This window comes from Colossoma macropomum, unplaced genomic scaffold (genome assembly GCF_904425465.1).
Source record: "Colossoma macropomum unplaced genomic scaffold, Colossoma_macropomum, whole genome shotgun sequence".
NCBI classification, from domain to species: domain Eukaryota; kingdom Metazoa; phylum Chordata; class Actinopteri; order Characiformes; family Serrasalmidae; genus Colossoma; species Colossoma macropomum.
The window spans coordinates 1382974-1398753 of NW_023494788.1; the positions used below are offsets into that span (position 1 = coordinate 1382974).

Genomic DNA, 15780 nt, shown 5'->3' on the forward strand with positions numbered 1-15780 from the left:
CCCCTGGTCACTGAACATGTTTTGTTGATTTTCTAAAATAAAAAGTAAAAATAAGTACAAAACCTCAACAGAGAACAAATTTAATACGGCATTTATCTGCAAATCACAGCACACAATTTCTAATGTTTTGTTCACTTTAACATACTGGAAAACACAGCATAAAATATATTTTTATATTTGTCATATTTGCCTTTAGAATAGGCCACATTAATGTTCTGTTAAACTATAAACTATAAATAACTATAAATAAACAGTAATTTGTAACATCCTTGTTCTGTTCCCGTGTCTGTTGTTTACCTTTCCTCCAGCCATCTGCTTTTGTTCCTGTCTCCTTTCCTGTCCTCCTTTTTTGTTATCTGTCCCACCTGTGTTTTGTTTGTAGCTCCACCCTCTCATTAGGCTCAGGTGTTTCTTGTTTCCCCAAAGTGTATTTATACTCCAGGTGTTCTTGCATTACTGCTTGTTGCCGTCGCCTGTACTTCTTGTTTTCATCTGTCTTGTTGTAAGATTTTGGTTCTACTTCCTGTGAGTTTAGTTCTGTTTCTCTCCTGTTCATTTTCCCTTGTTTTGTTGTTCCTGTTTCATCACAGACATTTCTACTCTACTCACCTCAGCTACTCTTGGTTCTTGGACTCTGTGAAATCAGATTTATATAAAGGCTTGCACTTACGTCCAGCCTCATCGCCTCCAACGTTACATAAGTGTGCAATGAAATAACACTTCCTGTAGTGTATTACAGTCTGTCAGAGTGGCTGTGTGGATCATATGAACATTATAGAGGCTTTTTAAATGAAACAGTAGAAGCCATATCGCCCCCTACGCTTCCTGTAGTGTATTACAGTCTGTCAGAGTGGCTGTGTGGATCATATGAACATTATAGAGGCTTTTTAAATGAAACAGTAGAAGCCATATCGCCCCCTACGCTTCCTGTAGTGTATTACAGTCTGTCAGAGTGACTGTGTGGATCATATGAACATTATAGAGCTTTTTAAATGAAACAGTAGAAGCCATATCGCCCCCTACACTTCCTGTAGTGTATTACAGTCTGTCAGAGTGACTGTGTGGATCATATGAACATTATAGAGGCTTTTTAAATGAAACCGTAGAAGCCATATCGCCCCCTACACTTCCTGTAGTGTATTACAGTCTGTCAGAGTGACTGTGTGGATCATATGAACATTATAGAGGCTTTTTAAATGAAACAGTAGAAGCCATATCGCCCCCTACACTTCCTGTAGTGTATTACAGTCTGTCAGAATGACTGTGTGGATCATATGAACATCATAGAGCTTTTTAAATGAAACAGTAGAAGCCATATCGCCCCCTACGCTTCCTGTAGTGTACTACAGTCTGTTGGAGTGACTGTGTGGATCATATGAATGCTATAGAGCGTTATAGACACATTTTAATGTAGTAAAATCTGCCATAGTAACTGTGTGGTAAGTCTGGCTGGTGAAGAGGATGCAGACTCACCTGGCTCTCGAGGACAGGTGAGGCAGGTACAGCATCTCCATCAGCTAAAGCAGAAGAAGAACAGAGGAGAGTTACTGTGAAGTCTAAAAGCACCGAACTCTAGAGCTACACTCTTAAAAAAGATTGGTTCTTCAAGGGTTCCTTAGTAAAGACAGTGGTTCTGTATAGAACCACAAACACTTTACAAGAACTATTTGCATGATTAAAGGGTTCTTTGCACGGTGAAACGGTTCTTCAGATTGATGGAGAATGTGTTGTACATGGTTCTATATAGAACTTTTTTGAAAAGGGTTTTTTATATATACAGCACCAAAAAGGGTTCTGCTAAGGGCACTGAAGGAGAACCCTGCTGTCTCTGCGGAGTCTTAATCTGTGTTTGGAAGAAGACGTCTTTACACGAATGTAGTCGACCAGCTGAGACGTGTTTGGTGTCTGAAGTTCGCCTCATTAGTCTTAGCCCTGGAGCTACGAGGCTAATGTGGCCAAAAGGCAATGGAAGCTTACAGCCCACCAATTAGCATGGTGCTAGCTTCATGCCTACATCATCACTCCCACACCTCAAATGTGTCAGTGAAGTTGGCTTCCAATTCATCAGCAATTTTCTGTTCCACCCTAAATGGTGCAGTGGTTACATCCTGGCGCCTCCATTTAAGGTGGAAAAGAAAATTAAGAATAAGAATCTGATGAATATGAATAGGAACTCCAGCTTCATCCTCCAAACTGTGTGATGTTCAACCATCTCTGATAGACTTGATTATATAGTTTCTGACAAAGTATAATCAAAAATAAAAGCTGTTTGGAAACAGGATCACTGCAAAATCTCAGGGAGAAGTCGCTCATTTAGCAGTCGGTCTCAGTTTTGGAACTGTGACGGTCTCTGAGTGGTTTTCACAAGTGTTTAGTAAATTTCTGATTATCAGCACTAAAGTCAGAGTCAGAGTCAATCTGATGACTGTTTGAGACACGAGGGAAAGTTTTATACTGAACATGTCGCTCTGGGATTTAAATAGCCTTTTAAATGGAGGTAAACAGGATCCGAACGGTGGTTTTCTGAACTGGATTACTGACTGGATCTTCGCTAAAACTTCAAAAAGTCACTTTAGACACACAGGGTAAGTCCTGATGGTCAGCAAGATGTGTGAATTGTGTCGGTGTTTTAACTGTTTTGTTGCCAAATGAGGGCTAAAGCAGAGAGCTAACAGCAGGTTTACAGTGATCTGGCTGTGTGTTTGTGCTGTATCTCAGGGTTGTGGGATGTCAGAGCTGGTTTCTCACTCTGGCCAGTGATGGCCGGTTCCTCTGAGTGCTCTGATGTGAATCATGTCGCTGTTTTTAACCCTTTGTTTATAATATGAAGGCTAAAAGCAGAGATGTAATATAACAGTAGCGAGTGGGTTTGGGTGATTTTGGAGCTGGATCTCTGGCTGACTGATGGTCACAGGTGGATGAAATCGCTCTGGATGGTGAGGCGGAGTCTGATGATGATCTGATGTGTGAATCATGTTGTTGTTTTAACCCTTTGTTGGAATATGAAGGCCAAAAAGCTGAGCAATAATATCAGGATTTTGGGTAATTTTCCGAGCCAAATTACTCACAGATGCTGACGTCATAGCTCAATGACATCACACTAACTAATTAGGGGCGGGTCTGCTGAACATCCTGACATGTGAATCATGTCTGTACCTTAAACTGTTCTGAAGTTATGAAGACTAGAAGTGACCTACCGTTTTGGGCGCTCTGGGTCCTGAGGGTTAATTATGTCACTAAAAATATCACCTTAAATTAAAACTGAAAATCTAAATCATGGTACACTGATACAGACGATGTGTCGGTGCGGTCCAGATTACTCTGCCCCTCTTTTGCTGGACGCGTCTACAAAGTGATTTCTACAGCGCGGTGAGGCTGAGACAGTCCGGTTCAGCTGCAGTGCAGGTCTAACTGCTTTCATGTTATTGTGATGAAGCTGCTCTTCTACATTAGAAGCTGCTGAAAGATCCGGTTACTGAAGGATCACATAACAAACCCAGGAGACCAAACACAGCCCATCAGCACAACCTGAGCTCTAACACAGTCTCTCTCGCCCTCCCTCTCTCTCTCCACAAGGCCACCCTGAACAGATCAGATCTGAAGGACAAAGAGCCTCCCTGACACGCAGTACGGTTCTGTGAAAGGACAGAGAAAGAAGAACGTCAGTTAAAGCCTTCAGGACGAAACCAAACACAAAGCACGGAGTCGCTGGACCTGTTCTCTTCTCTTCTCTTCTCTTCTCTTCTGTTCTCTTCTCTTCTCTTCTCTTCTGTTCTCTTCTGTTCTGTTCTGTTCTGTTCTGTTCTCTTCTCTTCTCTTCTGTTCTCTTCTGTTCTCTTCTCTTCTGTTCTCTTCTGTTCTCTTCTGTTCTGTTCTCTTCTGTTCTGTTCTCTTCTCTTCTCTTCTGTTCTCTTCTGTTCTGTTCTCTTCTGTTCTCTTCTCTTCTGTTCTCTTCTCTTCTGTTCTCTTCTCTTCTCTTCTCTTCTCTTCTCTTCTGTTCTCTTCTCTTCTCTTCTGTTCTCTTCTGTTCTGTTCTCTTCTCTTCTCTTCTCTTCTCTTCTGTTCTGTTCTGTTCTGTTCTGTTCTGTTCTAAATCAGCGGACATAACAGGGAACTATCAGGGCTATTACAAAATCCTATTAGTACTATTACAAGGTCCTATCGGTACTATTGCAGGGTTCCATCAGTACTATTACGAGGTCCTATTAGTACTATTAGAACAACTACAAGGTTCTATCAGTTCTATTACAGGGTTCTATCGGTACTAATACAAATACAATACTAATACAATACAAAGCTCTCTCTGGGTGGGTAGGATGGCCCCCCCTCTCCCCCCCTCTCCCCCCATCACTCAGCGCGATGCTAGTCAGCGCAGGCGTCTGTTAGCTGACGTAGCAGATCTGGCGGTTGGCGCTTTCCTCCGAGCGCGTTCGGCTGTACAGTGACGCTGCGTGAGCAGCAGCTCGAAAAGAAGTGGTGGAGCTTCACAGGTCTCAGAGGAAGCCTGTTCTGCCTTCACCCTCCTAGTGCTGGTAGTATCGTGTGACTGGGGGAGACCTAACCAGCGGGTGGAACTGGAGACGACTAAATTGGGGAGAAAATTAAAAAAAAAAAAAGTTATCTAGACTTAATATCACTCTAAACTTTGGTTTACAATAGCTTACTCTCTCTCTCTCTCTCTCTCTCTCTGTCTCTCTCTCTGTCTCTCTCTCTCTCTGTCTCTCTCTCTGTCTCTCTCTCTCTCTCTCGCTCTCTCTCTGGTTTTCTCTTCTCTCTCTGCATTTTCTCTCTCTCTCTCTCTCTCTCTCTCCTCCTTACTGTACTTCTTCTCTCTCCTCTCTACTTTCTCTAGGCAGACTTTGTCATCTGTTGCCATGGAAATCTGTACGTGGGATGCAAAAGCAGCAAAGAGCAAGAAACAAGAGTGGGGGGCAGTAAGAGGCACAGGAGGGTCATTCTGACCAAATGCATAATAACACACTCTAACACACTCTAACACACTAACGCACACAAAAACACACTAACGCACACTCTAACACACACAAACACACTCTAACACACTAACGCACACAAAAACACACTAACGCACACAAACACACACTAACACACAAACACACTCTAACACACACAAACACACACTAACATACACAAACACACACAAACACACTCTAACGCACACAAACGCACACAAACACACACTAACACACATAAACGCACACAAACACACACTAACACACACTAACGCACACAAACACACTCTAACGCACACAAACACACACTAACACACTCTAACACACACAAACACACACTAACACACAAACACACTCTAACACACACAAACACACACTAACATACACAAACATACACAAACACACACTAACATACACAAACACACACAAACACACACAAACACACTCTAACACACACAAACACACACTAACATACACAAACATACACAAACACACACTAACATACACAAACACACACTAACACACAAACACACACAAACACACTCTAACATACACAAACACACACAAACACACTAACACACACAAACACACACTAACATACACAAACACACACAAACACACACTAACACACAAACATACACAAACACACACTAACATACACAAACACACACAAACACACACAAACACACACTAACATACACAAACACACCCAAACACACACTAACACACAAACACACACAAACACACTCTAACACACAAACACACACAAACACACTCTAACATACACAAACACACACAAACACACACTAACATACACAAACACACACAAACACACACTAACATACACAAACACACACTAACACACACAAACACACTCTAACATACACAAACACACACAAACACACACTAACATACACAAACACACACAAACACACACTAACATACACAAACACACACAAACACACACTAACATACACAAACACACACAAACACACACAAACACACACAAACACACTCTAACATACACAAACACACACAAACACACACTAACATACACAAACACACACAAACACACACTAACATACACAAACACACACTAACACACTAACATACACAAACACACTAACATACACAAACACAAACACACGCTAACATACACAAACACACACAAACACACACAAACATACACAAACACACACAAACACACACTAACATACACAAACACACACAAACACACACAAACACACACAAACATACACAAACACACACAAACACACACTAACACACTCTAACTAACCAGGTGTCTGGTTTAGATCATTAACAGTGTTTTCAGTGAAAGACGGTAAATAAGAGACGCTGTTTATACATGATCATTTTTACAGTAATCAATACTACACACCAGTACACACCAGTACACACCAGTACACAACAGTACACAACAGTACACACCAGTACACAACAGTACACAACAGTACACACCAGTACACAACAGTACACAACAGTACACACCAGTTCACACCTGTTCACACCTGTTCACACCAGTACACATCAGAGAAGGAATAATGATTTTGTGAACTGTAACAGTAAATCTGTAATTCTTGGTTTGTGTGTTCTGAGTTTTTAATCGTACTGTGCGGAGGGTCCTGTCGACCACCAAGCGTCCCGAGCCAGACGGTCTATGTGGAGCCAGTACTGGTGCAAACCACAGAGCACTCAAACACAATCAACATGGGAGTCAGACGACTATTATTATAAACAAAAAACACATGAGCTAAGTAGTGACCGCACCAGCTAAAGACAGAACCCCAACCTGCTGCCACCTCCACTGCTGCACTCTCAGAAATAAAGGTGCTAAACTGTCTCTGGGTCAGTTCTCCTCCTGTCTCTGGGGTGGAACCCTCAAGGCTCCATCTCAGTACCTTCAGTCAGGGAACATAACTGAACCATAATCCACTGAAATATGTTCTAAGCTGTACTGACTCCACACACCCCGTCTCGTCTCCAGGCTTTTATCTTACTGTTCTGTTTAAAACATTCGGTTATGAAAAGGTACAAATACAAACTTTTCACCTGGAGAAACTTATTTAAGGTTCACAATCAGACCTTAAAACCACTGTTGGAGCTTTGAGGGAACATTTACACTGTTTGTACCTTGATGAACGAAAAATATACCTTTATTACTGACAGTGCACTGCAGCCTCACCATGTTACTAATGCAACAAAACTCCTTTCTCATTTCATAATTAACACCATAACACATGTAAATAACTAACAATATAATAATAATAATTTTTATTTATGATTATTCGATCTAAAGTTAGGGCAAACTGTATATTTTGTAAAAAATATTACATATTACATCTATTTTATCGTTTTCATGCTCTTTCTAAAACTGTGACTTCGATATAAAACCGTTTAACCTTTCAGCCCCAGTGTGAACCAAACCTTGGCTCAAGTATCGAGGTATGAACAATACTGTGGATCTGGAGAACCGTTACACCTGTAGTCCTGCACTGTGCGGTACTGCCCAGCAGAAGAGCCGCATTAGTCAACAGACTGTAATCAGCAGACGGCTCACGTTCAGCGCGGCTGGTTAGTATGTAAAGGAGGCCGGAGTCTGAGCAGAGAGCGGTGAGGGAGGATTTATCTGCAGGACACTTTCACAGCCTTTAACACTGCAAGCACTGCAAAAACCTTCTTCTACAGTAATAACACACTCGCAGTGCATCGCTGAGTGTTTATTACACTCTTAAACGCCATCTGTCCACAGCACTCTGCCTCTGCTTCAGCCATAAACGAGTCAACAAACCTCCCTGATAATCAAACACAAAGTTCTTAACAACATTTTCCACCTGCACACGCCCATCCCTCCACACACCACAGCGTCGGAGTGTGTGTGTGTGTGTGTGTGTGGTGTGTGTGTGTGTGTGTGAAGGGAGTTCTCCAACACGGATGTTTCTACACACCCTATCACACCCAGTCCAAATCTCATGTCCTCTCTGGACCAGCAGACATGCAGACTTAATGTACGCAATACAGAGAAAGTCCACAGAGCTGCTGCGCTCAAAGGTTATGTCCACACAGTTCGAGACTCAGATACAGACTCAGCTAAGTTGCATTTAAAAACCTACACTCCTAAAAGACGGTTCTTCAAGGGTTCCTAATTACAGAATTGCGTATTTGCCTCCAGGGGGCACCTGTGAACACACACTCCATTAAAAACAAGACTGGATTGTAGCCCTATAAAAAAGAATATATATATATATATATATATATATATATATATATATATATATATATATTTATACGTACACACACACACACACAGGTGGGCAAAGTCAGATGATTCAGACGACGGCTGTAAAATGTGTAATTCTTGTGAGTTCTTTTATTTTGAAGTCTGCTTTAGGAGCCAATGCACCTCAGATCACCACATATTTTACAAAAGGTGCCAGTTTACAGATTTGCTTAAAACTTTCAGGACATAATGTCGCTGTGCTCAGTAGACAGTGTGTGGAATTTCAGACTTGCATCTTCTTTACTTTCTGAAATATGGAATCAGACGTGGACTTAATTTTGAGCCTCAGGAGGTTCAACTGACTGGATGACAGTCAGGTGTGAGAGTTGCTGACCCTACCTGTTTAAAAACATCAACCTGAGTCTTCACCATCAGAGTCTGGTCTTTATCACACATTTGTTAGAGCGTGCCGTGTATCAGTGGAACGGGCTCTCTGAGGACCTCAGAGAATGGTCTGAAAGAGCTCGTTAGGCTGGAGGAGCTTCTGACGACTTTAGACTTCACTGATCCACTGCCAGGCAGACAGTGTACAAATGGGGGAAATTCAACACCGCTACCCTCCCTGAAGAGCTCATCCTACAAGCACGACTCCACGAGTAAGAGGAAGAACAGAGGGAGATCACAAAGAACCCCAGGGGAACATCTAAGGGTCTGCAGGCCTCTCCTACACTGGCTAATGGCAGCATTCATGAGCCCACAATCAGGCAAACAAGAAGAACATTTTCGCCTGTTTAAAGTTTCCTAAAGACCACCTGGATGATCCAGAAGACCACTGAAATAATGCTATGTGGACAGATAAGGCAAAAATAGATCTTTATGGCTTAAATGAGAAATATCATGTTTGGCAAAACCAAACACTGCATTCCAGCATAAGAACCTCATCCCGACTGTGAAACATGGTGGTGGTAGTATTATGGTTTGGGGCTGTTTTGCTGCTACTGGACCAGGACATCTTGCCACATTTGATGGAGCTGTGAATTCTGGATTGTATCAAGAAATTCTACAGGAGAACGCTGGGACATGCATTAGTGAACTGAACCTCAACAGAAGGTGGGCCCTGCAGAAAGACAGAGACCCTAAAAATGATTACGTCAGAAGAAATGTTGCATTATGCAATGAATGAGCTCAAATTCAGACCTTAATCCAACAGAAATACTGAGGCAGAACCTAAAGTGTGCTGTTCATTCAAGAAAGTCCACCAACACAACAGAGCTAAAGCAGTTCCGTAAGAAAGAACAGGCCAAGATTCCTTTAACCCTCTGGGGTCCACAAACTCACCCATGCATCAAATTCTCTGTTTCTGTATCTGTTTGTGTGTCTTTGAGATGATCCAGCTCAGAAATCCAGTTCAAACACTTCCTGGATCTGTAGAGTCGCCCTTTCCATTCCATCTTATCTCGAGATCATACGAGACTCACATCCGGAGTTATGAGCCTATGAAGAGGGGCTGAGATACACGTCATCTGCCTCTCACCGTGTGGAACTGGTGGATTCGTGTGTCCGTCTACATTCTGTGTGAAACTGACCAATGGACGCTCAGGAGATCACTAAGGACTGACCATCACGCCGGAAACCCTTCATTCTTCATTCAGTCCACATCGGAGACTCATGAGAAACGGCCTGCAGAGAGTTTACAGCTGCTGAAGCTGCTGCAGCGGTTTTGGAAAGTAGTGATGAAGATAACGGAGCATTTAGATATGAAACATATGAGGATCATGATATATGAAGAGCCTTTAAAGGAGAGATTAAGGAGAGATGAACAGATCGAGAGAGAATGACCTCAGACCACAGAGGGTTAAGTCAAAGTGCAGGGCTGATCACCTGCTACAGGAACCGTTTGTCTGATGTCACTGCTGCTCAAGGGAGTCACACCAGTTACTGAAAGCACAGGTTCACAAAATTTTGCACATTTTAATATCAGATTCCTTCAATATGTGAACAAAAACTATGTACTTTGTGTTTGTTGTTGTACTGGGTTCTCTTTATCTATTGTTTTGAGTTAAATGAAGAGCTGATCATATTTTAGATCATATTTATGTAGAAATTAACAGAATAATAAATAGTTCCCTAACCTCAGCAGCACCGTACATCCTCTACTGCATTGGTTCTCAACCTGGAGACCCTCAGCGACACCAAACCACTAAACTGACCTGCACATATTATGCCCACCTTTCCTGTTTGTCTGACCCGCACAGAGACGCTCATGATGCAGGACATCTTCACCAGAGTCTTCAGCTCAGTTTCAGCTGCACAAAAACACAGGTGTCAATATCAGACACCTAAGCCTTGGGCTGGTAAACACAGTTCAGCAGTTATTATCACTGCATTACAGTCCAGCAACAACCATCAATAAACAGTTTATATCATTAATTAATATTTATACTTTTATTCAGTTTTCTGCACTGACAGGGGGTCCTGTAGCCCCCCAGCAGCACTACACCCCGTGGTTATCCAGGTAACAGGGTTTCCGGTTCTTCGTGTTCCTAAATTCCACGTAGCGGTGAGTCAACGTCAGTCAGTTGATTAGATCACTCGAGCAAAGTCAACAGCTTTCACAGCCGCAACGTTTTCAGGACGTCCTCCAGCGTGTATTAACCCTGAACACACCGGCTTCACTGCTGTGATCTGTATCTGATCATCTAATCGGTCAGCGCTGTGGACGACCAGCAGCCATTGTTTACAGACTGAGCACGCGGACGGGACCGGACACTTACTCATCTCCTGTAAACGCTTTAGAGAGCGCCGTAAACGCTCCGTCAGAGCCATAAATCAGGTCAAAGCTCTCAGCTCAGATCACCCTCCCCACCTACCAGGTCTCTGCTCTCTGCTCTGAGGCTGGTCTGGTTCCTCTCTGAATAAGTTCTGCTCTGATATGAAGCTGGTTTGCTGGTTCTGCTCTGGGTCCTCTCTGAATAAGTTCTGCTCTGATATGAAGCTGGTTTGCTGGTTCTGCTCTGGGTCCTCTCTGAATAAGTTCTGCTCTGGTTCCTCTCTGATCTGAAGCTGGTTCTGGTTCTGGCTGAGCCCGTCCTGCTCTGGCGGAGCTGCAGGGCATGAATAATTGATCGATTTCAGGTCCAGCAGCACCGAAACGAGCAGAACCGAAAGAAACACACATCACCATCAGCCCAGCTCAGAACACACGGCCACAAACATAAACAACAAACAAGCTGCATAAACACAAACCACAAAACAAACAGCTGCGTGTTCATAAACATAAACGATGAATAACAGTTAGCCGTGCACTCATAAATAAAAACAGCAGACAATAAACAAACGTGTTGATAAAGCAATAACAAATGAGTGCATGTGCATAAACACAGCAGCTGGGCGCCAATATAAACAAAAATAAACATCTGCATGTTTAAAAACAGACAAGCAGCTGCTCAATTTTAATATGTGCAGAAAAATATCAAAATATTTATAAACATAAACAGCAACTGAATGTTAATATGTTCAGAAAATAAACATCAAAATCTTTATAAACAAACAGCGACTGAGTTTTAATATACATAAAAACAAAGCTGCTGAATTTTAATATATACAGAAAAATAAACCGCTGCATGTAATAAACACAAACAGCTGCTGAATGTTAATGTATACAAAAAATAATATATACAAAAATTATGTGTATAAACATAAAGAAACAGCTGCTGAATGTTAATGTATTCAGAAGAATAAATATCTACGTGTTAATAAACACAAACAGCTGCTGAGCGTTAAAACAGAACAAAATTAAACCGCTGCATGTTTACAAACACAAACAGCCCCTCGCGCCTGCAGTGTCCTTGATGTGATGATGTGCTGTGAGTGCGCGTGCTGTCTCACCGGTGTTGCCGTCGCTCTCCGGCCGCAGTGTGACGGCGCCGTCCCGGTGCAGCAGGATGGACGCGGGGCCCTTCAGCTCGAGCCCCGCGCAGCCTCGCGCCTGCAGCCCCCTGCAGCTCTGGAAGCCCACCGCCCACGCCTGCTCCTCGTTGATGGGCTGCTCGTAGCTCCGCAGCACCTCCAGCAGGCTCAGCGGCTCCGCGCGCCCGCCGCACGACTCCCGCGTGTCCGCGCCGCGCGCTGCTGATCCCGCCATGTAGGTCCGGGTCCGCGCGCGCCGCCTCCCATCTCAACCGCCACAAAACGCGCACGCAGCACAGGTCGCGCGACGGCACCGCTCTCACTACGTCATGAGCGGAATGCGGAGAGGGAGAGAGGAGGCGTGGCCTGAGCGAGGCGGGGGCGGAGACTCTGAAACCAGCAGCGCGAGCCGCATCATGACGCCATCTGCCGATCAATCAATCACACCGGCGGCAGGGTGAGAGGGATGGGGGCTGGGGATCGAACCCCCACAGACAGGCGGGGAAAGACCTGCAGATTAAAGCCGCATTAATATTTATTAATGTTACATAAGAGATGACCACGCCCACTTATTTATATTCAAGAACAATACGCTCTAGCGCTGTTTCTCCCGGCCGCTAGAGGCGCTGTGCCCACTGGAGGCTTCAATGAATGGAAGTGAAAGGATTAAAGTATTAGTTAAATATGTTTTTAGTCATTAGAGCGGGAAAGTTTATAACCTGGGCAAAGTGTAAGAATGTATTTCATAAAGAATTGATTAAAATTTATTTCAAATTCTTAGATCAGACAAGAAACATCATTGATCAGCTTTTTATGATCAAGTTCTTAATGTCTTTAACCCAGAACTGAACAGATTACAGTACAAAACAATTTGTTATCTGAAATTAAAAGGACAAAAAACTTTTTATTTGATTAGCTTTTACCATAAATTCTCATTTCAGAGAGCTCTTCAGCTAGAGGGCGCTCGCGAGAGACTTTTAAATAAACTGTGGAAGTAATGCTAACCAATCAGCTCTCAGTATCAGTAACGCTAACCAATCAGCGCTCAGTATCAGTAACACTAACCAATCAGCGCTCAGTAGCAGTAACGCTAACCAATCAGCGCTCAGTATCAGTAACACTAACCAATCAGCGCTCAGTAGCAGTAATGCTAACCAATCAGCTCTCAGTAGCAGCAATGCTAACCAATCAGCACTCAGTATCAGTAACGCTAACCAATCAGCTCTCAGTAGCAGTAACACTAACCAATCAGCACTCAGTATCAGTAACGCTAACCAATCAGCGCTCAGTAGCAGTAACACTAACCAATCAGTGCTCAGTAACAGTAACGCAAACCAATCAGGAATCAGTAGCAGTAACGCTACCCAATCAGCTCTCAGTAGCAGTAACGCTAACCAATCAGGAATCAGTAGCAGTAACGCTAACCAATCAGTACTCAGTAGTAGTAACACTAACCAATCAGCCCTCAGTAGTAGTAAGGCTAACCAATCAGTGCTCAGTACCACTAATGCTAACCAATCAGCCCTCAGTAGCAGTAATGCCAACCTATCAGCACTCAGTAGCATTAATGCTAACGAATCAGCTCTCAGTAGCAGTAACGCTAACCAATCAGCTCTCAGTATCAGTAACGCAAACCAATCAGCTCTCAGTAGCAGTAATGCTAACCAATTAGCGCTCAGTAGCAGTAACGCTAACCAATCAGCGCTCAGTATCAGTAACGCTAACCAATCAGTGCTCAGTAGCAGTAACGCTAACCAATCAGCGCTCAGTAGCAGTAATGCTAACCAATCAGCTCTCAGTAGCAGTAATGCTAACCAATCAGCCCTCAGTAGCAGTAACGCTAACCAATCAGCGCTCAGTAGCAGTAACGCTAACCGATCAGCGCTCAGTATCAGTAACGCTAACCAATCAGTGCTCAGTAGCAGTAATGCTAACCAATCAGCGCTCAGTAGCAGTAATGCAGTGATGTCGTTATCCACAGCTGCTCATAGCGTCACTGAAGGGCTGCGGTCCGCCAGGCCAACACAGTGCTCTGTGGCAGGGCCTCGCTGGCTGCCATCCTCTGGTCAGGCTCCCCTGCTGAGGCTTGCCACACTGCTTCCTCTTCCACAGTCCTTGGCTGGGCACAGTCTTCTCCACCGTCTACTCTGAGTTTGTTGAAACATCATTCCTCTCCTCTCTGCATGCACATTATCCCACTTCTGACACCAGCGTGGCATCTGCTTAGAATTAGATGCTTTTAAGGCGAATGGTCTTTTATTGAACAGGCAGCAAGAGAGAACTGCAACTCAGGGCTGCTGAAACGGCTGATATAGCAGGCAGGTCACTTCCAGCCACACTTTCACCTGACAGTAAACACCAACACTGCACTCACTACGCCAAAGCCCAGCACAGAGCAGCACAAACAATAAATGTCATTAAACTAATAGCAACCCAGGAGAGCCTGTGCACGTGGCCGCTCTGCATGGCCACACCTCCCACAATCAAACAGCCGTGTGATCCAGTAGGAATCAAAGAAGGCAAAATAAGCCAAAATGTTCAAAAATATTATTTCCTCTGGCTCAAAAAGTACAACAGAACATGCTTAAATATTAAGTACTAAATTTTAGAGCTGCAGTGGAGCTTCTTAGAACCTCCATCTAATCAGTGCAGGAGCTGGAGTTTGTACGGTTCTGTTCTTTGTTCTTCTCTTTTTGGATCCTTTTGATCTAAAATAAAAACAGGAGTGAAAAACAGTGAAGCAGTGCAGGAACTGAACCAACACATCTGAACTAAATTAAAACATCAATGTTAGGAATATGGAAATAAATGTTAATGAAAAAACGGAACTGAGTGATAAAGTAGATTACTTTACTCAGTGATATTGGCGCTAAGCACTCGCACTGGAAAATACTCCAAATCCATCATGTTACTCGAGCACATCTGAGTAGAGTTATGATACAAATCAACACTAGATGGCAGTAGATGTGCATTTATCTCACTGCACCACCAGCTGTTTTGTATGGAGCCACATGACATCCTGAAAGGGGAATTCCACCCATTTTGTGAAATTAACCCATAATTCAGTGGGTGAGGTAATCAGAGAGCTTCAGAGTGGTTTGGTGTGAAATGGTTCAGATGTCTTTACAGTGGTGGTGATAGGAACCAGGGGTCGCCATGACTACAACACAGATATAGACATTTTATTTACTATCCAGAACCACCAGTGAACCTACACGAGTCTTCTGAGTTTATATGGAATGTTGATGATGGAAAATAGTGGAAAATCTGAAATAATAAGTTTTCTTTGGGGACTATTTTGCCTCACAGCGCCCTGCATGTATCCCTCCACCATGAATGGAGTTTAAGTTCTCTAAACTATCCTAAAACAGTGTCTCAGTCATCAGGCAGTGAATTCATAACCATTTCATGTAGGAACTTTCTGTGAGGAGCTTTTAGAGGTGGACGTCTGGTTCCTATCACCACCACTGTGAACAGTTCTGACTCGGCAAGTTTATCTAGAACTTAAAAAAGATGGTTCTTCAAGGGTTCTTTGGTAAAGGGAATAGTTCTATTTAGAACCATGAGTTTTATATAGAACCATTTCCATGCTTAAATGGTTCTCTGCATGGTGAAATGGTTCTTCAGATTGATGGAGAATGTGTTGTATATGGTTCTATATAG

At 43.2% G+C, this 15780-nt stretch overlaps 1 protein-coding gene across 2 annotated transcripts in view; it reads right to left on the bottom strand.

Annotated features, from left to right (window-relative positions):
- spire2 (spire-type actin nucleation factor 2) overlaps positions 1 to 15780 on the bottom strand; it is a 40772-nt gene that overhangs the window by 22532 nt on the left and 2460 nt on the right. Inside the window, exons 2-4 of one of the 2 annotated variants that reach the window (XM_036567993.1) lie at positions 14053 to 14825; positions 12097 to 12627; positions 1474 to 1517 (exon numbers count right to left, since the gene is read on the bottom strand). In XM_036567993.1, the coding sequence (XP_036423886.1) occupies positions 1474 to 1517; positions 12097 to 12352 (300 nt within the window). In that variant the 5' untranslated portion in view covers positions 12353 to 12627; positions 14053 to 14825. Of the gene's footprint in view, positions 1 to 297; positions 609 to 1473; positions 1518 to 12096; positions 12628 to 14052; positions 14826 to 15780 lie in introns of those variants that run through there. The other variant, XM_036567994.1, reaches the window with a different exon arrangement.